Raw genomic sequence first — 27755 nt, forward strand, 5'->3', positions numbered from 1 at the left:
ATGTCTGCTGATTTGCACCCTAACAACAATAATAAGGACGTGCCGTGATGGCACTGCCTTTAGCGCCCTCTACAACCTGTGCAAACCACGTGCCAGCCCAGGTACATGTTATAAGAGGCTTCTGCAGACACACATGAGTGACTGCAAGGTCACACTGAGGGTGGCCGTATAAACGACTTTAACACTCTTACTAATATGCGCCACACACACCAAACAAGAATGACAAACACATTTCGGGAGAACATCCGCACCGTAACACATCATAAACACAACACAACAAATATCCAGAATCCCATGCATCCCTAACTCTTCCGGGCTACATTATACACCCCCGCTACCACCAAACCCCGCCCCCCCAACCCCGCCCACCTCAACCGACGCACGGATGGGGGGGTTGATGTGTGGGGGGTTGATGTGTGGGGGGGCAGGGTTGGGGGAACAGGGTTTGGTGGTAGCGGGAGTGTATAATGTAGCCCGGAAGAGTTAGGGATGCATGGGATTCTGGGTATTTGTTCTGTTGTGTTTATGTTGTGTTACGGTGCGGATGTTCTCCCGAAATGTGTTTGTCATTCTTTTTTGGTGTGGGCCTCACAATGTGGCGCATATTAGTAAGAGTTTTAAATTTGTTTATACGGACACCCTCAATGTGACCTGTATGGCTGTTGACCATGTATGCCTTGCAGTCACTTACGTGTGTAAGCAGCGGCCGCATACAACATGTGACTTGGCCGGCACGCTGATATTATGGTGAAAAAGCGGACGCGACGACAACGCTAAAGGCAGTGCCATCAATATTGTTGTTCGGGTGAAAATCAAGGAATGTTTGCCCCAGGAGATTTCCAGGCTAGGCACTGAAATCCGGAATCGGGAGAGTCGGCAAGTATGCAGCTGAGCCGCATCAGAGTGGTCAAAGAGCCGCATGCGGCTCCGGAGCCGCGGGTTGCCGACCCCTGCATTAGCCGCACCTTGCAAGCGTTTATCATCTTTAAAATCCTAAAAAAAAAAAAAGACGTGTGTGTTCTTGTCTCTCATAATGATTGTGAACAATAAGCAAAATTCCCCAAAAAGTGCAGTTCCCCTTTAACTTCAATCGTGCTCTTTAGTAGCACACTGAGAGTCACTGTGGGACTTTTCTCTTGACGCAACACTTCCCAAGGTCTTCTGTATCTCCTATAATCGCAGCTGTCAAGTGTAAAAATATTTGGGTGTTTTGTCTTCATCTTCTGGGCTGGTGATAGCTGCTGTTATGGCAGATTGCAGTAACATGTCAGTGTCCATAACAAAATAGCCACATGTTTCACCTGACCGAGTAAAAGGTAACACCGTGGTGAGTTGCAAGGCTACATTAAACATGTTTCTTACTGCAAACAAACAACAATTTTGGCATTAAATAACATACCAGACAACTTCTCTTCTAGTAGTAAGTAAGCAAACGGGTAACAAAGGCTCCTAATTTTGCTGCTGACATATGCAGTAACATATTGTGTCATTTCCCATTGTATTATTTTGTCAAAATTATGAGGGACAAGCGGTAGTAAACATAAGGATGGACTATAATTTTTCTACTTGTTCATTTACTGTAAATATCTGGTTATTTTCTGTTTTAACATGTTCCATCTACACTTCTGTTAAAATGTAAGAAGCACATATTCTTCTGTTGTTTGGATACTCTACATAAGTTTTGGGTGATATTATAAATTCGGGTATCAATCCAATACCAAGTAGTTACAGGGTCATTCATTGGTCATAATTAAAAGTCCTCCTGTGTCCAGGGACGTATTTCCTGAGTTTATAAACAAAAACAAAAATGACAAAAGATGTGTTGATTAAAAAAAATATCGATGTAATCATTGCATTGACTATATACGCCTCTTGTGCTTGGTATCGTTACAATCATTACAATCAATATTTGCATAGACCCACCGATTTGTTTACATTCAGGAGTGCTAGCTTGCTGTTTTGATTGATTGATTGAAACTTTTATTAGTAGATTGCACAGTGAAGTACATATTCCGTACAATTGACCACTAAATGGTAACACCCGAATAAGTTTTTCAACTTGTTAAAGTCGGGGTCCACTTAAATTGATTCATGATACAGATATATACTATCAAATATATACTAACATCATAATACAGTCATCACACAAGATAATCATCAGAGTATATACATTGAATTATTTACATTATTTACAATCCGGGGTGTGGGATATGGAGGGGGGGGGGGTAGGTTTGGTTGGTATCAACACTTCTGTCATCAACAATCAGCATCAACAATTGCATCATCCGATAAATGGACATTGAAACAGTGTAGGACTGAGTCGGTAGGATATGTACAGCAAGTAGTGGACATAGAGAGAGAGAGATCAGAAAGCATAAGAAAAAGTATCTACATTTGATTATTTACATTTGATTATTAACAATCCAGGGAGGGTGTTAGTTTATGGTGGAAGTTGCCTGGAGGTGTACTTTTATTGCGGTTTTGAAGGAGGATACAGATGCCCTTTCTTTTACACCTGTTGGGAGCGCATTCCACATTGATGTGGCATACAAAGGGAATGAGTTAAGACCTTTGTTAGATCGGAATCTGGGTTTAACGTGGTTAGTGGTGCTCCCCCTGGTGTTGTGGTTATGGCGGTCATTTACGTTAAGGAAGTAGTTTGACATGAACTTCGGTATCAGGGAGGTGTAGCGGATTTTATAGACTAGGCTCAGTGCAAGTTGTTTTACTCTGTCCTCCACCCTGAGCCAGCCCACTTTAAAGAAGTGGGTAGGAGTGAGGTGTGATCTGGGGTGGAGGTCTAGAAGTAACCTGACTAGCTTGTCCTGGGATGTTTGGAGTTTAGATTTGAGGGTCTTGGAAGTGCTAGGGTACCAAGAGGTGCATGTGTAATCGAAAAAGGGTTGAACGAGAGTTTCCGCTAGAATCCTCATGGTGCTTTTGTTGACCAGCGAGGAGATTCTATAGAGAAATCTTGTTCGTTGGTTGACCTTTTTGATTACCTTGGTTGCCATTTTATCACAGGCAAGATTAGCCTCTAAAATGGAACCTAGGTAGGTGACCTCATCTTTCCTGGTGATAACAATGTCACCCACTTTTATAGTGAAATCATTGACTTTCTTAAGGTTGATGTGGGACCCAAACAGGATGGATTCCGTTTTACCCAAGTGTATGGATAGCTTGTTGTCAGCGAGCCAGGTGCAAGTTCTACAGAGTTCAGCACTGAGGATTTTCTGTCTTTCTCTTTCCTTGTCTGATACCAGCAGGGCCGAGTCATCCGCAAACAAGAACAATTCACAGTTGCATGCTGATGACAAGTCCTTTATGTACATTAGGAACAGTAAAGGCCCTAATATACTGCCTTGGGGGACTCCACAGCTTACTGAGAGGGGGGGGGACACGGTGCCGTTCACCTCTACCACCTGTTCCCTCCCCTTCAAGTAAGATTGCATCCAGCTCGATGAGGTTTTATCAAATCCGATTGCTCTGAGCTTATCCAACAGTATAGCGTGGTTAACGGTGTCAAAGGCCTTCTGAAGGTCCAGCATGACCATGCCGCAGTATTTGCCCGCGTCCACCTCATGTTTGATGTGGTCGGTCAGATAGAGAAGGCATGTGTCAGTGGAGTGGTTAGTTCTGAAGCCAGATTGGAATTTGTACATGAGTTTATTGGTGGCAAGGTAACTATCGACCTGTTCATAAACTATTTTTTCCATTACTTTCGAAATGGAACTGAGAATAGAAACAGGTCGGTAGTTGCCAGGTTCCAATTTGCTTCCTTTTTTAAAGAGGGGAATTACTCCTGCTATCTTAAAATCTTTTGGTACTTGGCCTTGTGAAATTGAGAGGTTTATTATGTGCGAGATGATTGGGGCAATGATGGCGGCAGAGTCCCTGAGAAATCTGGAGGGGATATTGTCAGGGCCGGTGGCCTTGTTTGGATTTTTTAAGCACCTCATCCACTGAGACCATTTCTAATTTGAAATCGTTGTTGGATACTCCTAGCTTTCTGTAGAAGGCTTTAATGTGTTCTACACCAAAGTGACCAGAGTGGTGGGACAGCTTGTTGACAAGAGTTGCGGCTATGCTGGTGAAAAAGGTGTTAAGTCTGTTAGCTATTGTATCTTCCAAAGGTGTGTAGTAAAGCATGTTTAGCTATTCCTAATCCTACATGGATGATGCTTGTGAGAATTAAGAAACACAGTTTATTTGTGGCCATGAAGACAAGGATTAGTAATTCAAAAGCAGCTAAAACATTGTGGAGGGACATTAGCCGCTAGCTAGCTATGTTTTAAAGCATGTTTTTTGTTTCCACCTTTATCATTAGTTTTGAAGTTAAAATATGTCCGTTCTCTCTCTTCTGTCGCCACATTGTTTCCACTTGTAAGTGCTCTGTGTGTGTGTTGACTCACATGCACCTCTGCTTAAATGACCAGCAATATCACAATGGCAAACCATCATGTCAATGAAAAAAAAAGTACCGATATTTTTCAAAGTCAGTATAGTACCTTGGGGGGTATACCATACAACCGGCATACTATAAACCAGTGCTAAACAGCATGTGCAAATTATGAAATTGTTATTACTGCTATTAGTTGTGTGATAAGGGTGATTTACTCGGACCAATAGCTAGTGCAAAAGTGGTGCAGGGAGGGAATATTTTTCCACCTTCAGAAAAAATTGAATGCTTTAGAAGTTACTCTCTTTGACCTTCGTTTTGCTTGAAGAGATAAACACAATGATATCACCCTGTTTTTATCTGTACGCAAAATTACCTATTATTCTCTCTAGTTTTAAGGATGTCAAAATGTACCGGGTGCGGATGGAGTGAGAGTGGACTTGTGTGTGTGTGTGTGTGCGTGCGTGCGTGCATGCATGCGTGCTTGCGTGTGTGTGTCCAACACATACAAACGTACACTAAGTTAACTTTCGGTTGAACATCTCCGCTAACATGTGTGTAGTGCAGTGGTTCCCAAACTTTTTTCATCAAGTACCACCACCTCATAAAAAACTTGGCTCTCCAAGTACTACTATAATGACCAACATTAAATACAGTAGTGTACTAGGCCCAATTATTCACTAAAAACAAGGCAGAGGTTTCATTTAACAAGTGCCTGTAATATTTTTGGCCATTGTAACATTACAAACAGTTTGAACAGTAACACTGTGTTTGAATATTTCATTAAGTGATTCTTTGGCCTACCACTAGATGGAGCCCGCATACACATAACACAGTTTGAGAATCGCTGGTGTAAAGTGACCATCTTAAAAGAATTTGCCACACTTTAATTTGCCATCTAAGGCTGCTGAACACAATGTTCAGGTTTCTGCAAGGATCCAAATGGTTTTAAAATGAATACCGTATTTTCCGCACTACAAAGCGCACGTAAAAACCTCCAATTTTCTCAAAAGCTGACAGTGCGCCTTATATATGGACCAATATTGAGCCACAACAAACCTAAACTTCATTTTCATAAAGTTTAGGTCTCGCAACTACGGTAAACAGCCGCCAACTTCTTTTTCCCCCGTAGAAGAAGAAGCGCTTCTTCTTCTACAGTAAGCAGCCGCCAACTTAATTTTCCCCCATAGAAGAAGTTCTTCTTTTACGGTAAGCAGCCGCCCCCGTAGAAGAAGAAGAAGCGCGCGGTGCATGCTGGGATATATGACTGAGCGAGGCGTGCCGTTTTGATTTCCATTTGTTTGTTTATGTAAAGACCCCAAAATGGCTCCTATTACGACGCAGAGTTTAAACTTAAGACGATCAGTCACGCAGTAGAACACGGGAATAGAGCAGCAGCGACACTGACTCGATTAATAAAGACTTCGACGAGACGGAGCCGGGCATGTTGGATGCCGTATTCACCCAACTGTTTAATTCGTACACTGAAGAAGAATAATTCGAGGGATTCGTGGATGAGGAATAACTTCATAAAGTGAGCATTGCATGTTTATTTTGTGTGTTGTGTTGTGTGAGATTAATGTTTGAGCAACGTTGAGTTATTGATATATTGTTATTGCTCTGCACTATTTTGAGTGTTACTATATAACGTTTGATTTACCGTAACAGTATCACTGTTTTTTACGTGTTTATTGAATCAGGGAAAAGTCCCCCTCCACTATGTGATATAAATGTTGCACTCCAGGTTATACCTTGCTGTTGTTAAAAGATAAACAAAACACCACGTCGCTGACTTTACCTCTTGGAAAATAATAAAACAGCTGTTTATTCATTTTGGGAGTGAACAGAGTTGTCAGAACGCTGGTTTGTAATCTATTAATAAAGTTTGACTGACCTATCTGACTGTTTTGTTGACATTCCCTTTAGGGCAGCTCCATCTAATGGATGCATAGGTGCGCCTTATATATGAACAACGTTTTGAAAATATGCCATTCATTGAAGGTGAGCCTTATAATCCGGTGCGCCTTATAGTGCGGAAAATACGGTACAGTATTTTTAAATTACGTTTGTTGTGTTTTGTATGTAATGTGTATATTACATTATTATTGAAATAAAGATTACAAAAATAGAAAACCATGGCAACTGTGACGGCGGGCACAAACATAACGTAAAACATGTTGACGGAAATGACGTAGGCCTCGCGCAGGCGTGGACTTATTGGGGCTTCCGGTACCGGTCGGGTAGTGACAGTGGCTGTTTCTTGCACAGTGAAGTGAATTATATTTATATAGCTTTTGCTGCTGTATTGTTGGCATACAAACACATCAGAAGTAGCATGGCAGGTTCTATATCACAGGTGTCAAACTCAAGGCCCCCGGGCCCAGATGTGGCCCGCCACTTCATTTTAATTGGCCCTCGAAAGCCTGGAAATCATCCATCCATCCATTTTCTACCGCTTGTCCCTTTTGGGGTAGCGGGAATAATATGTTTCAATAAAGTACTGTAACTTATCTTACTAAATGTATTCTTTCTTTCTATTTTGGGAGAAAAAAAAAATATATGTACTCCATGTAATCGCAAATTATGTTAACTTTTAAATATTGTCTAATTATGCAAAAATATATTATCAAACATTAAAACCATTTCTTAAATAGAAATAAATACTAATAGTAATGATTTCAAAGCAAGTTATCCATCAAATTGTGCAATGTAAAAGTAGCAATAGATTTCATAGTAAAATTGTGAAATTTACTATGGTTTTTCTCTAAATGAAAAAAACTGTACTTTTTTTACTGTAATAAACTGTGGTGTCGTTTTGACATTCACACCAAAAAATCTACAGTTGTTGATTTGCGGTAAAAATAAACAAACTGGCAGCTCAGGTGCCAAAATTTGACTGTAAAATTTAAGTTTTTTTTATTTACAGTAAAAAAAACTAATGCACATTTTACAGTAAAATTCTGGCAACTGAGCTGCCTTTTTTTTTACCATTAAAGCAGCAGTACTGTTTTTCCATTTACAGTAATATACATTAAATTTTGAGGTGAAATTATTGCAAATTACCACGTGGTTTATACATTTTAGTTTAAAAAAAAATCTACTAATAAAATGCATACAAAAATTGTGTAATTTTAGTATTCACTATTAGAAGCAGCCCTCTGGAGCCAAACATAACTGTGATGTGGCCCTCAGTGAAAACGACTTTGACACCTCTGTTCTATAACAAACGTATCAATAACTGCTAAAAAAAAAATAAGGCAGTTGCATGAAACCTTACTGATTATTTACAAAAACCGAGGTACCACTGTATATTGGGTATCCCTTACATAAAAGTACCAATGTTGGTTATTGTGACGATGACCACTGAACTGGAAATGGAACTTATCTCCAGAGTTTCCCCTTGTTTTGGAGTAAGGATGTAACGATGAACGTTATTAATTATAACCGCAGTAAAACTTCTGAAGGTTAGTATTACCCTTTTAAATGAAATTTATCATAAAACCGTGATTGATAACCGCACGTTCATAAACTCACAAACCAACTAGCGTTAGGCCGTTAGCTATCTTAAATGCTAACATGAAAACCAGAGACATTCCCGAAAAGAAACGACATACCACAAGCCCAATCTTACATAAACACATTGCTGAGCAACTAAAATATTCAATTGTGCACATTGAACCTACTGTCTGTGCTGTTACCACAGATAGCACAGATCTGTACTTGGAGGTGGTTTTTTTTTACAACTCTATTAAGAAAGACGAAGTAGTCTACAACAGAAAGTGAACTCAACTCGCGTGACATTACATAAACCTGTCATGAAATAAAGTGAACAATTTACCTTTATCAATTAAAAAAAAGGATTTTTAAACTTTTACAAAATAAAATGAAAAAAATAAACAAATAAAAATTGGGCTTTTATGAATTCTAAAAAATATTTAATATTTATTCTGCCAAGAAAGTTTTTTGTTTTTTTTATTTGGTTAAAAGATTGCAGTGTAAATATTTTTTTTTATGAGCATTTTCAACAATACCGCAATAATAATGATAACTGTGATAATTTTAGTCATAATGCATGATATTACATTTTCATATCGTTACATCCCTAGATGTAAGTCTTAGACCTTTATTTAGCTTTGGGCAGTAAATTACCTTCTGTCATGTAAATAATAGAAAAATAAGTTGATATATCTCTGTTTTATTACGGCAACAGATTGACCAACTGTTGAATATTGTTTCTAAAAGTCAATTAAATCCTAGTTCAACTTAGTATGGATTCATTTGGCCCCATTCCTGGGTGGAACTCGTGTGAAAGGAAGAGGGGGGTTAATCATTTTGCAATGCAGTCTGCTGAAAATAATGGAAAGAGGCACTCTACTTAGCAACTGACGCTGTGGTCAAAGTTGGAATTACCGCAAAACACATTTTAAGATATTCAAGAATCTACTGCCATCTGGCAGCTAAGGTGCATAGCGCGCTCCCTAAATTTGTCATGTTTTATGTGTCAGGTAAACCGCGACAAACAAGGAAATATGAATTTCCTTCCTACTGTATTCACACAGATTTCCCTAATCACGAGGGGTGTAACGGTAAGTGTATTTGTATTGAACCGTTTCGGTACGGGGATTTCGGTTCGGTTCGGAGGTGTACCGAACGAGTACACATGCTAGCAGCAACCGGGCTAGGACAACATGTAAAAGCCAGAGCTGGAAGACCCTCCTGCCTCGTAAAGATCTCTCGTTTGGGAACACTTTGGCTGCAGGATACAACAATGGTGGACGGAGGTTTGCAGACATTGTTCAGCAGCTGCTTCTGACAACACGTCAAACATGTGTTGCACCTTTCCTGCTTCCGGCTCCCAGACCGTAGTCGACGAGCGCAGGGGAGACACTCCTCCAGGGCCGATGTATTCTCGGGGGCAACACCCTTCACTCTACCCGGCAGTGGGTCTCCACAGCTCCGGACTCAAGGGTAAATGACGAGTCTGGCGATTAGTTGCAAATCGTAGCTTTATTGAGGTCTTGCACACAGCCAATCCAACAAAACACTAGCCACTCCCAGCACTCATGCTACCGCTCCCTCACCTCGCTCGCCCACACACTCACCTCACATGCTGTCACATATTAAAAGAGCCACACACACACATACGCTACTCTCATAACACATGCTAACCCATTTGAAGCGTCACCACCGCATTCAAGCAGCCTCTCCTCGGCGAGTCAGGCAGGGCTAAAGCAATAACAAATGTTTTTATAGCAGCAGATATAAGTCCATATTGCATTAAAATTTAGATTTTGACCCACTTATATGGTGGAAGAACAATGAGCCCATATATCCTCTTACTGCCAAGTTAGCCAGGCTGAAGGGGGGGGAGAAAAGTTAATCTGAGGCTGAGTTGACTTGAAACTGTTTAATGTTGCACTTTTTATATGTAGAAGAAAAGTTTTGTCATTTTATTTAATCCGAGGAACAATTTGAGGCAGTTTAATGTTGATTAACGTGGACCCCGACTTAAACAAGTTGTAAAACTTATTGGGGTGTTACCATTTAGTGGTCAATTGTACGGAATATGTACTGTACTGTGCAATCTACTAATAAAAGTCTCAATCAATCAATCAAAAAAAGCACTTTATATGTAGAAAGGTTTTGTTAAGAAACCATTCTGAGCCTTACCTTATTTAGTTTTTATTTTATATATGTTGACCACATTAACCCTGGCAATGGACCCTGTGTGTATATGTATGTTATGCCATTGTTTACAAATTTGGTAAATAAATAACCAAAACATTTATATTTTGTTGATTTCTTACTGTACCGAAAATGAAACGAACCATGACCTCTAAACCGAGGTACGTACCGAACCGAATTTTTTGTGTACCGTTACACCCCTACCAATCACGTAATTTATGTTGATTGCACATGCTCCTTTACCTTAACCGTGGATGGTTATTTGAAAGGTGGATTGTTATACGGTCAGTGATCAGGTCAATGTATACACCAGTGCAAAGATAAGAGACACATTTCGCTTCAAAATAAATCCTGATGGGACTTTAGATACAACACAAAATGTCCATGTCCATGTATGACAACGTCCTTGGACAATGGAAACGGGCGACTGCTTCTTCAATATTCATCCATTTATAACCAATATCCAAATATTTACTGTTTGCTGATAACCATTACCATGTCACTGTTTAAGGGGTGTGTGCTTTTAATGCAGCTCATTCGCAGCAAGGGGTTGGGTTGAGCAGACATAAATCTAGCTGTCCTCCATCTTGCTACGGTGATCCGTCAACCGTCAAGACAGTATCACGGTACGTTGTATAACTTAAGTAAATGAATAGTTTTCATATTTTGACATCATGTAACTGCTCCAAAATGATACTTCATACTATGGTATTGCCATGTAATAAAAACTAAATTGGCTTTTAAGAATTCTAAAAAATATTTAATTTTTATTCTGCCAAGAAAGTATATATATAAGAAAGTTATTTTTTTAATTTTTATTTGGTTAAAAAATTGCAGTGTGGACTTCCGGTCTGGGCAAGATGGAGTAGACACGTGTTGAGTCTCCCTCCCACAACTTTTTACATTGCCACTCTTTTAAAACTCCATAAACAAAGCCAGCGAGCGGGTGAATATATTACTCCGGAGTTGCAACCGGCAAGAAATGCCAACTCACTCGACGAAGCGGAACGCCAGAGATACCGGGGCCGGATCTAGCTCTTCCGACGGAGGTGCCGGTGAAGTCAGTATGTCGGCTATAGCTAAGCTTCTGGAAGAACACCGCCAGGCCCTCTCCACGGACTTCAGGACAGCAATTTCTACACTCGAGACAAAGATTGATAAGGTACACACCAAGGTCTCTGAACACTCTCAGAAAATTACCTCACTCGAAGAAAATGCTACTTTGCAAGACGAACGCCTGCTAGCACTGGAAGCAACATGTGCTAAGCTAACGGACATCGAGGCTAAGCTACGTGCTAAAGTTAGCGACCTCGAATCCCGGAGTCGGCGAAACAACATCCGAGTGGTCGGTATACCAGAGTCCGTGGAGGGACCACGTCCAACTACCTTTTTTGCGGAACTACTGAAGGAGATTTTTGACGAGGATTTCTTTGAATCACCGCCGGAGTGCGACTGGGCTCATCGAACACTCGCTAGCAAGCCGAAGCCAGACCAGAGACCAAGGCCCGTTCTGATACGGCTACACAAGTACCAGGTGAAGGAGATAATTATCCGCGAGGCCAGGGCCAGGAGAGGCAAGCTACAATACCGAGGGTACCCCGTCGCCATCTTCGAGGACTACGCACCTGAAGTGGTGGAACAACGCCAAAAATACCGCGATGTGATGCCGAAGCTCTACCAAATGGGCCTACGACCAGCATTACTGTTCCCGGCCAGGCTTGTCATAGTAACGAAGGATGGTGGTAAGAAGAGACTCGGATCGGTTACAGAGGCTGAGGACTTCTTGACATCAATCCGCACGCAAGATACCTGATGGGCTTGGATTGCTATTTACCACTAAAATACGTCTGGACATGACAACAATTTGCACCAGGACTGTGCAGCTCCTGGAATAAAGACTGTAAGTTCCAAGTTTTTCAGAGGCCTGACTTATGATAACTTTACATTCACTGTGGACATTGTGGGCCTTTGTTTGTTTTGCTGTTCTAAACCTTGACCACCATTTTAGACGTGTCTTCATAATAGGAAGCAATGTTTGAGTGTTGCAATTTACACACTGGCTAACGGTGGTCACATAATTTCCAACATGGATGGTCGTAACTATTTTTGGTCTGTTTGTTTGTTCCGCTCCGTACCGGGCGTTCTTTCTTCTTTTTCCTGAGGGGCCAAGCTATTTGTAACACATTTTGATTATGTATCCTAATTTGTTTTAATCCGAACTAGTTATTCGTATGCACATTATGAGGCACTCCTTGGTCCAAAAAACATCACTACAGCTACTGGTGCAGTGCACTGTACATTTCGGTATGTGCCTTGTTTATTTCGGTTTAATATTTCCTATATTACTATACACTCAGGTTGGGATGCGTCTCATGATAGTAGGCTCACTTTAAATTCTTATTTCGCTTTATGGAGTTCATTACTGCTACTGTAAGGGAGGAGACTCCGGAAGTTAACATTAGTCAAGTTAGGCTAAGTAAGAGCGAGAGAGCTCAGATAAGGTTCTTATTTAGGGTGGGTAGTAAGGGTAATTGCATTCTAATCTGTTGGGGTTTGTTGAAATGTGTCTTTCTGTCATTACTAGTTTGGTGTTTTGTACTATTTTGTTATTTTTATTTTTTTGCTGCTATGTCTTCCCTCTCTCCCTCCCGTCCCTCCCCGTGGGGTCTAAGGCGTGTCACACAGATTTACTGTTGGAGTCTAATAGATGGCGGATGCTGGTAGGATGACGAGTGGCGGAGTGCGTATCATCTCTTGGAACTCCAAGGGCATGAACAACGCTGTCAAAATTGGTAAAGTCTTAACTCGGCTGCAGCATCTTAAAGGGGACATTATGTTTCTGCAAGAAACACACCTGAAGACATCAGAAATTCTCCGTATTAAGAGGTCTTGGATGAGCCACTTATTCCATTCCAAATTTTCTGCTAGGGCTAGAGGTTCGGCCATAATTATCCATAAGCGTGTTATGTTTGAGCCAGCAGACGTTATAGAAGATAATGAAGGTCGCTATGTTGTGGTTTCGGGCACGTTACAGAACAAACCCGTAATTTTAGTCTCTGTGTATGCACCTAACTGGGATGATGACACTTTTTTCACAAGACTTTTTGCTAGGATCCCCAACGTCGATAGCCACCGCATAATCGTAGGCGGGGATTTTAATTTAGTCCAGGATGCGATTCTTGATCGATCCTCCCATACTCGAAATACACTATCCAAAGCAGCAGAGGCTGTGTCATCTTATGCAAACCAAGTAGGACTTTCAGATCCCTGGAGATTCAGGAACCCGCATGGGAAGGCATTTTCATTCTTCTCACACGTTCACCATTCGTTTTCCCGTATTGATTTCTTTTTAATAGATAACAATCTCTTGCATTGTATTAGCGCATGCGACTACCACCCTATAGCCGTCTCTGACCACGCGCCAATCTCAGTCGACATTAAATTTCCGCAAGGTGTGACCGGCCGCACAATGTGGAGGTTCAGCTCTCACTTGCTCTCGGACATTAAGTTCAAAGATTTTGTTGAAACAGAAATTCGTACCTATATTGAGTTTAATGACACCCCTGACATTGAAAATAGCATCTTGTGGGAAGCACTTAAGGCTACTGTCCGGGGACAGGTGATCGCTTATATTTCCAGGATGAGGAGGACTGAGAGGGCTAGGCTGACGGAAATTGCTAAAGAACTCCTCGACCTCGACAATGTATACGCTGTTTGTCCATCTCCATCCCTGTATAAAAAACGTATTCTGCTACATTCGGAACATGACCTGCTTATGACGCACATAGTAGAAAGACAACTGCGACAATCCAAACAATGCTTCTATGAACATGGAGACAAGGCCGGCCGACTTTTAGCTCAACGGGCCAGGGCTGCTTGCGCATCGCGGTCGATTCCCAAAATTAAACTACCCGATGGTAGTTATACTTCTGATCCAGTTGATATTAATAAGTGTTTTTCTGAATTTTACACTAAATTATACACTTCTGAATGTTCTCCTATCTCCGCGATTTGCCCCAACCCCCTCGATTCATTAACATATCCTTGCATTGATGTAAACATTGCCAGGGAGCTGGGTAGACCCATTTCCTCGTCAGAGATACAGGAGGCAATTCGATCTATGCAAAATGGAAAGTCGCCCGGTCCTGATGGCTTCACAGTTGAATTTTACAAGGCTTACTCATTACTGTTATCCCCCATTTTAGCAAGAATGTTCAATGATTCCTTCAACGCCGGCCGCTTACCAGGGACTCTGTCAGAGGCTTCCATTTCATTACTTCTTAAGAAAGACAGGGATGCTACCTCTTGTGGTAACTACAGACCGATCTCGCTTTTGAATGTGGACTGTAAGATTCTGGCGAAAGTTCTCTCTACGCGTCTTCAAACCGTGATGCCCTCAATAATTTCGGCCGATCAGACAGGCTTCATGCTGGGGAGACATCCATTCTTCAATACCAGAAGATTGTTGAACATAGCTCTCACTCCGCCATCTGATACTCCGGAGGTTGTGGTGGCGCTGGATGCGGAGAAGGCGTTCGATAGGGTGGAGTGGGGCTATTTATTTTTTATTATGGAGAAATTTGGTTTTGATCCTAAATTTATTTCTTGGGTTAGAGTCCTGTACGAGACTCCGCTTGCCTCCGTACATACTAACGGCATCCGTTCAGCTTACTTCCCTCTCCAGCGTGGGACCCGGCAGGGATGTCCGCTTTCACCCTTGCTGTTTAATATAGCCATTGAACCGCTTGCTATTTGGCTTAAGAATTCGGAGGAATTTAAGGGTATCACTCGTTTCGGTCGGGTTCATAAGCTCTCCCTATATGCAGATGATCTTCTGTTGTTCGTTTCGGACCCATCGTCCTCGCTTCCCCATATACTATCGATTCTAGATCAGTTCGGTCGCTTGTCAGGGTACAAACTGAATATTCAGAAAAGCGAACTATTTTTTGTGAATAATTTGGCAAGGTCACTCCCGCGCTCACAATTCCCCTTTAGGATCTCGGAGGACGGTTTTAAATATCTGGGCGTGTTTGTCTCGAATTCTCCCACAGAGCTGTTTCGTAAAAACTTTCAAGCACTGTTAGACAAATGTAAATCGGACTTGTCCAGGTGGGCTGCCCTCCCCCTCTCCCTGGTTGGCCGCACTAACCTCATAAAAATGATTTTACTTCCGAAATTTTTATATCTCTTTCAACACATCCCTATATGTCTCAACAAATCATTTTTTGTTGGCCTTGATCAACAACTTCTTGCTTTCATTTGGCAAAACAGGCCAGCCCGCCTTAGGAAAGCCATTCTACAGCTCCCTAAGACGGAGGGTGGTCTAGCACTTCCAAACTTTAGAAATTATTTTTGGGCCTGCAATATCAATAAACTTCTGTACTGGGTCCGCTGCGACTCCCCAGCCGCCTGTCCACCTTGGGCTCACATAGAGGTAGCATCGTCTAATGGTTCCCTGCACGCGGTGATTTGCTCACAGCTACCCTTATGTTCATTGGGGACCTCCCTAAACCCAGTTGTTAAAAATACTATTAAAATTTGGACTCAATTTAGGAAACATCATGGCCTGCACAAAGCTTCCAGCGGTGCTCCGATTTTGAACAATCCCGCCTTTATCCCTGCCTGCTCTGATTCTGCGTTTCGCACCTGGTCGACTAACGGCCTTAAAATCCTCAACGACCTGTACCACGATGGAGTGTTCTCTTCGTTCGCTTCTCTGTCAACAAGATACAATATACCTAATACACATTTCTTCCGATACCTTCAAATAAGGCATTTTATTAAAAAAACAATTTCCCCATTTTCCCAACCGCCCCCCAGAAGCAGAAATTGATCGGTTTCTCTCCTTTGACTCTGACAAACGACGTTTGATATCTGTAATATATAATGAAATCTGCTTTCTGAATCCACTCAACACTTCACCTGCCAGAGAATCCTGGGAGCATGACCTTGGGGCACCTATACCTGACGGGCGGTGGAGAGAAGCTTTGAGGCTGGTGCATTCATCATCTATTTGCGCTAGGCATGGCCTAATACAATGTAAGATACTACATAAAGCACATTTCACTAATGCTAGACTGGCTAAAATATACCCCAACCATAGCGACGCTTGTAACCGCTGTAGACAATCCCCAGCTGACCATTTGCATATGTTCTGGACGTGCCCAAAACTCTCAAGTTTTTGGTCGGCTATTTTTGACACTGTCGGGCAGGCCCTTGATAGAACAATAACACCCAGCCCGCTGACTGCCCTTTTTGGCGTTCCGCAGGTGGACGGTTTACCTGCAACCGCTCGTCATGTCATTGCGTTAACGACTCTGCTGGCTAGGCGTACAATTCTTTTTAAATGGAAGCTTGCGTCTCCGCCGAGCCATAACAATTGGATACAAGATGTCTTGCGGTGTCTGCAATTAGAGAAGCTTCGGTTCTCGCAGAAAGGATCTGTGGCATCTTTCCATAAAACTTGGGGCCCCCTCCTGGACCTTATTAGGGACAAGCTTGACATCACCCCAAGCGATTCGGGTAACCCAACTTAGACAGAACTGACCGCTGAAGACCCCCCCTCCCCCTCATTCCTTGTGTTTATTTAGTTTTACGTTATATTTTATTGTATATCTTAGGTATTATTTATTTATTTATTTCACCTTATTTACTCTTTATTTACTTCAATATAGTTTGTTAGATTGAAGCTAAGTATGCATATATTCATGTGTGTCTATATTTGTTGTGGGCACTAGGCGACAATTACCTTGGGAATTAAGTGGGTGGGTATGGTAAGGGATGGGGTTTATTATGTTACATATTGAAAAATGTGCAGATACTCCAACTTGCTGTTGCCATGATTCATCATGCTGTATTGTCTGCAAAATTCAATAAAAATATTTGGAAAAAAAAAAAAAATTGCAGTGTGAATAAATTTGTTATGAGCATATTCAACAATACTGCGATAATAATGATAACCGTGATAATTTTAGTCATAATGAATGATATTACATTTTCATATCGTTACATCCCTAGTTTTAAGTCTTAGACCTTTATTTAGCTTTGGGCAGGGGTCAAATTACATTCGGTCTTGTAAATAATAGAAAATAAGGCAATTTTGTTTGTTTGACATAAGAATATGGTTTGGATGGACCTGTTATATATAAAAGGCATTTTTCTTTTACTGACATGAGTGGCGGGCAGTAATGGTCGAACTGTGCTGGTCAGTACAATACTGTCCGACTGAAGTGGCAGTAAGTGGACATCAATAATAACAAAGAACAGAATGTAAGCTACAAAGTGAGCTGTGTTCAGTCTTGAAATAAATCCCCTTCCAAGTATAAGCAGTAATCTCTCTCCGCAAGCTGGTCACCACATCCGTCAGTCGTCATTAAAGTATACATACTTTTGTTTTTAGGTTTTACTATGAACGGCTTTTTGCAACTGTATGACAGTTAAGATGAATGCAGTTAATAAAAGTTATTAGGGCGACAGATTGACCAACTGTTAAATATTGTTTCTAAAAATAAATGCAATCCTAGTTCAACTTAGAATGGACTGCATTCCACTTTAGAGCTTCTACGGTGCATCGTTGTTTATAAAACTAACTCTATTCATTTAGAAGGCTATAAACCCATGTTTGGGCAGCTGCTCTTTCAAAGCAGAGAGTGAGAAAATGTGAGGACAGTCCTATTTATCTCCTCTCACATGTGGCTGAAGGACGGCGCTGATAAGAGCCTAAACAAAACCATTGCACAGTCTATCAGCATGCAACAGGCCAATGGTAAACAGACTGCTCTTTATTACACACTCGTCAATAAACAATGTTTAGTGTTGGAAATGAGCTAAGGTGGATATTTATTGCGGTTCAATCAACACATTTTGATTCAGTCTGAATGCTCCTTGTTTCCACTTCCAGATACTTTAGCTAACACAATGAGGCAAATTCAACCATGAGGTCGAACCACTACAGCTAAAAATAACTTGTGTGTTGAACGCGATCACAGGATTATATTACATGGGCTTGGTAGGGTAAGAGAGGTGGAATAACCATGCCACCGACGGACGACCCGACCGTTCGTAATATGCTGTTTAATACGTTTGATTTTTATTTGCAATGTAAGCTACGTTCATAAATATTTGTATAGAGTCCAATAATTGTTTTTCATTTTGAACATATGGTGTTGTATAGGGCAGTGTTGCACTAATGTGTGATTGGGTTCTCTTTGTGGAATAAAGCACATTCTCCCGGTTCTCCCCACAGTTGAAAATCATGCTAGCAAAGTTAAATGGAGACTCTAAATTAGGTGTAGATGGTTGTTTATATAGCTGGAACAGGCTGTAGCTCAGGACAATGAACAGGAGGTTTGATTGGGGAAGGGTACCGAATACATTTTTTCAAAGCTCCAACTGAATTCTGCGATAGTACTGAGTATTGATTCACGTAAAATCCAACGCTGCCATATTTTGATAACTTTGTTGCACATGACGTCCCGGACGGCTCAAATCATTGGTGGGCAAACATGCACTTACGCAGCACTCAAAGCAGACTCTTGTTTGCATTTTTCCATGCCAACAAAGCAATTATGCCTGACTGAACGTAAAGTAAGGCTCCACTTTTCATAATGTGCTAGCACGATGCTAATTTACATTGGATTTTCCATAGACATGCTGCTGATTAGCATTAGCGATTTTGCATGGCAATTTCAAAGCCTCCAAAATTTGGTAATGAAAAATACAACTATGATGCACATTGCAATCAAACAGCTGGTGTGTACCAAGTACAATACTTACAGTATTAACACTTTTAAAAGCACAAAAAAAGACTGCCTGACAAGGCAACAGTGTCATCTATACACTACTCCCATGTAACATCTTGGAATTGCAACTGCATGCAAAGTCTACTATATAATACTTGCAAATAAGACTCAGAAGTGTAAGAAAACAAGATATAACAACTGGAAAGCACAATTATTAGGGATGTCCGATAATGGCTTTTTGCCGATATCCGATATTCCGATATTGTCCAACTCTTTAATTACCGATACCGATATCAACCGATACCGATATCAACCGATATATGCAGTCGTGGAATTAACACATTATTATGCCTAATTTGGACAACCATGTATGGTGAAGATAAGGTACTTTTAAAAAATAATAATAAAATAAGATAACTAAATTAAAAACATTTTCTTGAATAAAAAAGAAAGTAAAACAATATAAAAACAGTTACATAGAAACTAGTAATTAATGAAAATGAGTAAAATTAACTGTTAAAGGTTAGTACTATTAGTGGACCAGCAGCACGCACAATCATGTGTGCTTACAGACTATATCCCTTGCAGACTGTATTGATATATATTGATATATAATGTAGGAACCAGAATATTGATAACAGAAAGAAATGGGGGGAGGGAGGTTTTTTGGGTTGGTGCACTAATTGTAAGTGTATCTTGTGTTTTTTATGTTGATTTAATAAAAAAAACAAAAAAAACGATACAGACAATTAAAAAAAAACGATACCGATAATTTCCAATATTACATTTTAACGCATTTATCGGCCGATAATATCGGCAGGCCGATATTATCGGACATCCCTAACAATTATCATTATCAGCTTACTGTTAAATGTGAAATATGTATATATATATATATATATATATATATATATATATATATATATATATATATATATATATATATATATATATATATATATATATATATATATATATATAAGACAAAAACATTGGTACCGTTGAGTACCGGTATCGATTTTGGAATTGGTACTGTATTGATTCAAAAGTGAAAGGAGTCTATCCCTAGATGTGATAGAGACTGAATGAATGAATGATGGCATTCAAAGACAAAACCATAAAAACAAATCTTCCAAATACTTCTGAACTTGACATCTGCCATACCATAAACCACCTTTTTGAAAGGTTTAATTTAGACTGATTTAATCTGTCAAGATTATACATATTATAAAGTATATTAATTATACAGGTTTTTGGGTGCCGGCTTTCTAAATTATGTCTTTGGTGTTAAATAAATATAACCTATTGCTATGTTTGTGAAACATGATCATTTCCTACTGTAAAGTCTTGATGTTTTGTTTTCATGCATCAGTTAAATTTATCAATTGTGTTTTATTTATGGATAAGAATGTGATCGGACATAATTCTACAAGAGCCATTAGATAGTGAAGAACCTAAAAACTGCAAAATGGTCAGTAATTGTTTCTCATCTCTGTAGTATGTTGACAGTACAATGTTCTTATAAACAGTAATTATAGCACTAAATGGAACAGTGTCCCTGTTATTGTTTTTCTACGGTTATCTTGCCATCCATAGGCCAGAGGGATACACAAATATATTTCAAGGGTGATAAGCCAGAGGGTGACAAGGAGGCTAATACTAAGACCTGAATGATTGAGGTCAGTGGGTGTCTACAGACAAAACATGTGTTGTTTAACACTTTCCCAGGACATAGATTTTTTATTATTTGAAATAATATAATGTTCCCTACTTCTTTTCGAACATGTTGAATTGTGTAAACGTAACCATGTGATTTTCCTTAATCTGACTTCTTGTAAGCATGTCTGAAATGAATAAACCATAATGGACCACAAACCACCTAACAAAGTGAGCCACACAAAAGGCCCTGATGAAATAATTGATTAAATGGTGATTCATAATTAGTTTATGTTAATTATGTAGGGGTATTCAGGCATTTCTAAATAGACCACGACTGTAGGTGCTTTCCAGTCATTCCGAATGATGTCCCTGCTTATATCGTGGTCATTGTATATGGATGGTGAACATCAACAAATAAAGGTAAAACACTACATTTCCATCATCAGGACGCATTAAAGCGCTTCTCTTGCTGGGTCGGAATGTCCTTAAAGGCCTACTGAAAGCCACTACTACCGACCACGCAGTCTGATAGTTTATATATCAATGATGAAATCTTAACATTGCAACACATGCCAATACGGCCGGGTTAACTTATAAAGTGCAAATTTAAATTTCCCGCTAAACTTCTGGTTCGAAACGCCTCTGAGGGTTGACGTATGCGCGTGACGTCAATCATTGAAACGGAAGTATTCGGACACCATTGAAGTCAATACGAAATAGCTCTGTTTTCATCTCATCATTTCACAGTATTCTGGACATCTGTGTTGGTGAATCTGTTGCAATTTGTTCATTGCATTATGGAGAAAGAAGCTGAGCAAGCAAAAAAGAAAGTTGTCGGTGCGAAGTGTCTATTTTGCGAGGGAAGTCAGCAACAACACGTACACAGCCGGCGCTTCTTTGTTTACATTCCCGAAAGATGCAGTCAAGATGGAAGAACTCGGACAACAGAGACTCTTAGCAGGAGGACTTTGATTTGGATACACAGTTGCGATAACGTGAGTACACAGCTGCGCTTCCAAAAAATGTGATCGCTTGCTATAACTAGCTCGAGCTAGTAGCTAGGAGCTAGGAGCTAGCATTAGGATTAATTTGTGGCATATTAAATATAAGCCTGGTTGTGTTGTGGCTAATAGAGTATATATATGTCTTGTGTTTATTTATTGTTGTAGTCATTCCCAGCTGAATATCAGGTCCCACCCGCGCGCTTCCAAACATTTGATTGCTTGCCCGTACGTGCGTGTCATGTACGTAACTTTGATTAAATATATAAGCTTTATGAACCTTGGGTTAGGTGAACGGTTGTTTGGGCTGAGTGAGTGTGTGTGTTATGCAGGTGTTTGAATTGTATTGGCGGGTTATATATACGGGATCCCGTCCATATTACCCGCTTGAGCTATAACTAGCTCGAGCTAGTAGCTAGTAGCTAGGAGCTAGCATAACAAACACCTAGGTGTTTTTATGCGGGATTAATTTGTGGCATATTAAATATAAGCCTGGTTGTGTTGTGGCTAATAGAGTATATATATGTCTTGTGTTTATTTACTGTTGTAGTCATTCCCAGCTGAATATCAGGTCCCACCCGCGCGCTTCCAAACATTTGATTGCTTGCCAGTACGTGCGTGTCATGTACGTAACTTTGATTAAATATATAAGCTTTATGAACCTTGGGTTAGGTGAACAGTTGTTTGGGCTGAGTGAGTGTGTGTGTTGTGCAGGTGTTTGAATTGTATTGGCGGGTTATATATACAGGATCCCGTCCATATTACCCGCTCGAGCTATAACTAGCTCGAGCTAGTAGCTAGGAGCTAGCATAACAAACACCTAGGTGTTTTTATGCGGGATTAATTTGTGGCATATTAAATATAAGCCTGGTTGTGTTGTGGCTAATAGAGTATGTATATGTCTTGTGTTTATTTACTGTTGTAGTCATTTCCAGCTGAATATCAGGTCACCCCCGGCTCTCACAGCATCTTCCACTCCCCACTAGTCCTTCACTTGCACTTTCCTCATTTAAAAATATTTCATCCTCGTTCAAATTAATGGGGAAATCGTCGCTTTCTCGGTCCGAATCTCTCTCACTTCATGCGGCCATCATTGTAAACAATAGGGAACTTTGCGTATATGTTCAATTGACTACGTCACGCTACTTCCGGTAGGGGCAAGCCTTTTTTTATCAGATACCAAAAGTTGCGATCTTTATCGTCGTTGTTCTATACTAAATCCTTTCAGCAAAAATATGGCAATATCGCGAAATGATCAAGTATGACACATAGAATAGATCTGCTATCCCCGTTTAAATAAAAAAAATTCATTTCAGTAGGCCTTTAATGGATTGTGGCGGCCATTGGACCAGACCACACTGAATGTGGTTTTCTGTTAACTAAGACTCATTGACATCTGATCCTCACTAAAGAAGAGCTTAATATGCACGTAAAATATACACTCATTGGCCAAAAAATTGTCACATTATCATTTTGTTGGCATCAAGTGTCTGTATTGTCACATTTACAGTATTTCTGTCTAGAGTTGCATGATTTTTTTTTGCCAAGATAGCGAAGATCTCCCGTCTAAAGTCTTCTTGAGTACATCCTAAAGATTCATGATGGGGTTCAGATCTGGACTCTGTGGTGCATGGAACAAATGTGACCATGTCATTTTGGAATATGCCCCTACCATCAGGGGAAGAACATCCATAGGTTGAATAAAAACCTGGTTCTTCGGTATATTCTGGTTGTCAGTTGACCTTTTTATCAGGCACATGCATTGTTGGACCTTGACTTGACCAACTGCAGAAACCACAACCCTATTTATATGCTTCAAGGGACCCTATCCTAAACTTGTCACTTTTCAGATTTGCTTTAAATGTTGTACTCTTATTCGACTTGATGTGGAAGTACTAGGGATGTGGCCCATCGCTCGCCAACAAACAGTTTTAGACGATTTTTGCATTTTATGGCCGATCACAAACACTGATCCCCTCTAGCTGACACTGTATTTATTGTAGTCCACCCAGACTGACAAGCAGCTAACAGCTAATAATGTGTCTCCATAACCAGTGTGGAGCTGCTCCTTTAATCTATTGATAATCACCACCATATACGGAAAATAAACTGCATTTATTTGTACTTATTATTATCACTGGAGGATGAGGCTGAACATATTGCACACAGAGGAAGAGAATAAGTTTGATATTGTTAAACTGTCAATAGCACTCATCATAAATATATGTAAATAGTTACAGTTAATGCACATGATTGGTATCGGCTGACCTCACTCATGGATGATCAGTATCGGAATCAGCAGCATACAACTTTAATAGGGACATCCCTAGGAAGTACACAATATCACACGGTTGGTGTGTTTTAATAGGGCTGTCAACTTTAAAAAATGAATCGCTAAATCAGGTACAGTGGGGAAGGGATTCATTTGGCCCCATGAGTGGAACTCGTGTGAGAGGAAGAGGGGGTTAATCATTTTGCAATGCAGTCTGCTGAAAATGATGGAAAGTGCCACTCTACTTCGCAACTGACGCTGTGGTCAAAGTTGGAATTACCACAAAACACATTTTAAGATATTTAAGAATCTATTCTTATCTGGCAGCTAAGGTGTATAGTGTGCCCTCCAAATTTGTCACATGTTATGGTCAGGTAAACTGTGACAAACTGGGCTATATGAATTCCCTTCCTACTGTATTCACACAGATTTCCCTAATCACGTAATTTATGTTGATTGCACTTGCTCCTTTACCTTAACCGTGGATGGTTACCTGAAAGGTGGTGTGAATTGTTATACGGTCAGTGATCAGGTAATGTATACACCAGTGCAAAGATAAGAGACAAAATTTGCTTCAAAATAAACCCTGATGGGCCTTCTAGATACAACAAAAAATGTTTTAATAAAGCTTACTGTCTGTATGACATTCTGACAATAACATTTCAGTAATTGTGTCAAAATATTTGGGTATTTTTTCAAGTTAATTTAAGTTATGCAAACAAGTAATTACTGTGATTAATACGGATTAATCACAATTCAAAAGTGTGATTAATCTGATTTAACTGCAACTTCAGGAAGTCCATGTATGACAACGTCCTTGGACAATGGAAACCGGCGAGTGCTTCTTCAATATTCATCCATTTCTAACCAACATTCAAATATTTACTGTTTGCTGATAACCATTACCATGTCACTGTTTGAGGGGTGTGTGCATTAATGCAGCAGAGTCGCAGCAAGGGGTTGAGTTGAGCAGACATAAATCAAGCTGTCCTCCATCTTGCGACAGTGATCCGTCAACCGTCAAGACAGTATCACCGTACGCTGTATAGCTTAAGTAAATGAATAGTTTTTCATATTTTGACATCATGTAACTGTCGCGGGGGGTGCTGGAGCCTATTTCAGCTGCATTCGGGCAGAAGGCGGTGTACACCCTAGACAAGTCGCCACCTCATCACAGGGCCAGCACAGATAGACAGACAACATTCACACTCACATTCACACACTAGGGCCAATTTAGTGTTGCCAATCAACCTATCCCAAGGTGCATGTCTTTGGAAGTGGGAGGAAGCCGGAGTACCCGGAGGGAACCCACGCAGTCACGGGGAGAACATGCAAACTCCACACAGAAAGATCCCGAGCCCGGGATTGAACTCAGGACTACTCAGGACCTTTGTACCGTGCTGCCCATCGATAACGATTAATCTATGAATACTAAGTGTTCTTGGCATCCATGTAAATGAGTGGTTTCTTCATAAAACAAATCTCTAACACACGGTCTTGACTGCCATAAGATGGGGGTCGCTCTGACGTAGCGAAGCAGTGGACGGACACACGGGTTCTATAGATGTCTAGGGGGTTGATGGGCTGGAGCCGAGCCCTGACCAATCACAACTGAGTAGGCGTGGTCAGGAGATCAGACTGAGTTATTAGTGCATTTCGGTAAAAAGGAGAAGAATGCAGATTTACCCTGTACACATACTTGCCAACCCTCCCGGATTTTCCGGGAGACTCCCGGAATTCAGCGCCTCTCCCGAAAACCTCCCGGAAGAAATTTTCTCCCGAAAATCTCCCGGAATTAAGCCGGAGCTGGAGGCCACGCCCCCTCCAGCTCCATTCGGACCTGAGTGGGGACAGCGGCGACAGTCTGTTTTCACGTCCGCTTTCCCACGATATAAACAGCGTGCCTGCCCAATCACGTTATAACTGTAGAATGATCGAGGGCGAGTTCTTGGTTTCTTATGTGGGTTTATTGTTAGGCAGTTTCATTAACGTCCTCCCAGCGCGGTAACAACACACAACAACAGCAGTCACGTCTTCGTCTACCGTAAAGCAGTTCGTCTGCCGTAAACAGCAATGTTGTGACACTCTTAAACAGGACAATACTGCCATCTACTGGATAGCCTCCGAAACACTGAAATTCAAGTATTTCTTTTATTTATATGTATATATAAAATAAATATATATATATATAGCTAGAATTCACTGAAAGTCAAGTATTTCATACATTATATATATATATATATATATATATATATATATATATATATATATATATATATATATATATATATATATATGAAATACTCGAGTTGGTGTATTCTAGCTGTAAATATACTCCTCCCCTCTTAACCACGCCCCCCGCCACAAACCCCGACCACGCCCCACCCCACCCCCCGGAATCGGATGTCTCAAGGTTGGCAAGTATGCCTGTACATAATGTGAGATTTATAAAGTATGGTGCCCCACTGTGATCCAACATCATTTTTGAAAGCCCCTGAAATTAGCAAAATAAGGCTCATTTAAATCCAGGTGGTGACCTTATTTTTATTTTTATTTTTTTGACCAAGCAGAATACCTGGCAAGCAGTTTTCTGTATTTTGAAAAAAATGTATTTCGTTTACAAAAACACACAACCTATCTCTGAAATATGAACGTTATCTTACTTAGTGTGTTTTGGAAACACCTCCCAGGCTGCTTGACTTTGAATGACACATACTCTCAAAAAAAAAAGTCAAGCTCCAGTCTGGTAAACTTTCCTACTTTACATGACGTCATTGAATGTGTCTGGTGCCCGGGAAGCGCACTTGAATGCAACACTTTTGGCACTAAAATGACAAGTGGAGTCATTCAGTCACTGGCCAAAGGAACCTCGGAAATACCTTAAATGTATTATTCGATTGGTTTACTTTGTATTGGTTTCATTATCTTTCACGGTCGTGACTCATACGTTGAATAAATTGAAAATGAAAGATGAAAACAAACGGGCTTACCTCCAGCGAGGGAGTCGTTGGTGCCCTGCAGCTCGATCAAAGTTTCATCTTTCGCCTTGCCCGTTATTCTCCTCATTGCGGCCGACAGCGTGCTCGGTCAGACAGCCTTGTGACTGGGGGAGGGCTGGGGGGATGCCACTGTGGCACTCTTCATCCACCATGTGAACGAGGCATTACCATTCACCGAGGAGGCTCAATAATGATCAGTAAAAAGGATTATATTAGCAGATAATAACACATTTGGAAGGATATAGCGAAGGTGAACCCTTGGCGGCTCCTAGACGTTGCCCGATCAAAGAAGGCACTCATAAAGGGGAGTGGCTAAGGGTGTTTTCATCGGCTAAATCGGTGTGTTTGCTTCCCCGCCTGTCCGTGGGAGAGTTTACAATTTAAAGTAACTGCACATGTTATTCATGATTTTAAAGAAATGCAGAGTAGCTCAGGAAAACGACCAAATTAAACAACGAGGCTGTCACAAGAGGGCTAACGCCATGGCGACAACACTGCCACCCTACGGTCAATAACGGTAATGCACATCAAGCATAGTATTTTCTGGTTTTGTGAATTACAATTAAAAAGCATTTTACTGCACGATGAAAGGTTAAAAGAAACAAAAATAAATAATGACTTAAATCTGTCATGAATGAATTATGAATACGTATTTTATGCAAAAGAAAAATATAATAATTTAATGTTTTAATTAAATATTTCAATATTCCAATAATTATTTCATCTTGAATATAATTATTGATCTAATTATTTAATCGTTTATATATTTCACAATCAAATGATTAAATAAATACATGTACTTTTGATTAAATAAAAAAACAATAGCACATGTGCTAATACATGTATGTATGTATTCCATCCATCCATTCATTTTCTACTGCTTGTCCCTTTCGGGGTCGCGGGGGGTGCTGAAGCCTATCTCAGCTGCATTCGGGCGGGATGCGGGGTACACCCTGGACAAGTCGCCACCTCATCGCAGGGCCAACACAGATAGACAGA

At 40.5% G+C, this 27755-nt stretch overlaps 1 protein-coding gene across 2 annotated transcripts in view; it reads right to left on the bottom strand.

The window, feature by feature from the left end:
* ano5b (anoctamin 5b) overlaps positions 1 to 27167 on the bottom strand; it is a 117843-nt gene extending 90676 nt beyond the window's left edge. The window contains exon 1 of one of the 2 annotated variants that reach the window (XM_062030939.1): positions 26748 to 27167. In XM_062030939.1, coding sequence (XP_061886923.1) covers positions 26748 to 26823 — 76 coding nt within the window. In that variant the 5' untranslated portion in view covers positions 26824 to 27167. The remainder of the gene's footprint in view (positions 1 to 26747) is intronic. The other variant, XM_062030946.1, reaches the window with a different exon arrangement.
* Positions 27168 to 27755: the final 588 nt, after the last annotated feature.

The sequence above is a fragment of the Entelurus aequoreus genome, linkage group LG02 (assembly GCF_033978785.1).
Source record: "Entelurus aequoreus isolate RoL-2023_Sb linkage group LG02, RoL_Eaeq_v1.1, whole genome shotgun sequence".
In the NCBI taxonomy this organism is placed as follows: Eukaryota; Metazoa; Chordata; class Actinopteri; order Syngnathiformes; family Syngnathidae; genus Entelurus; species Entelurus aequoreus.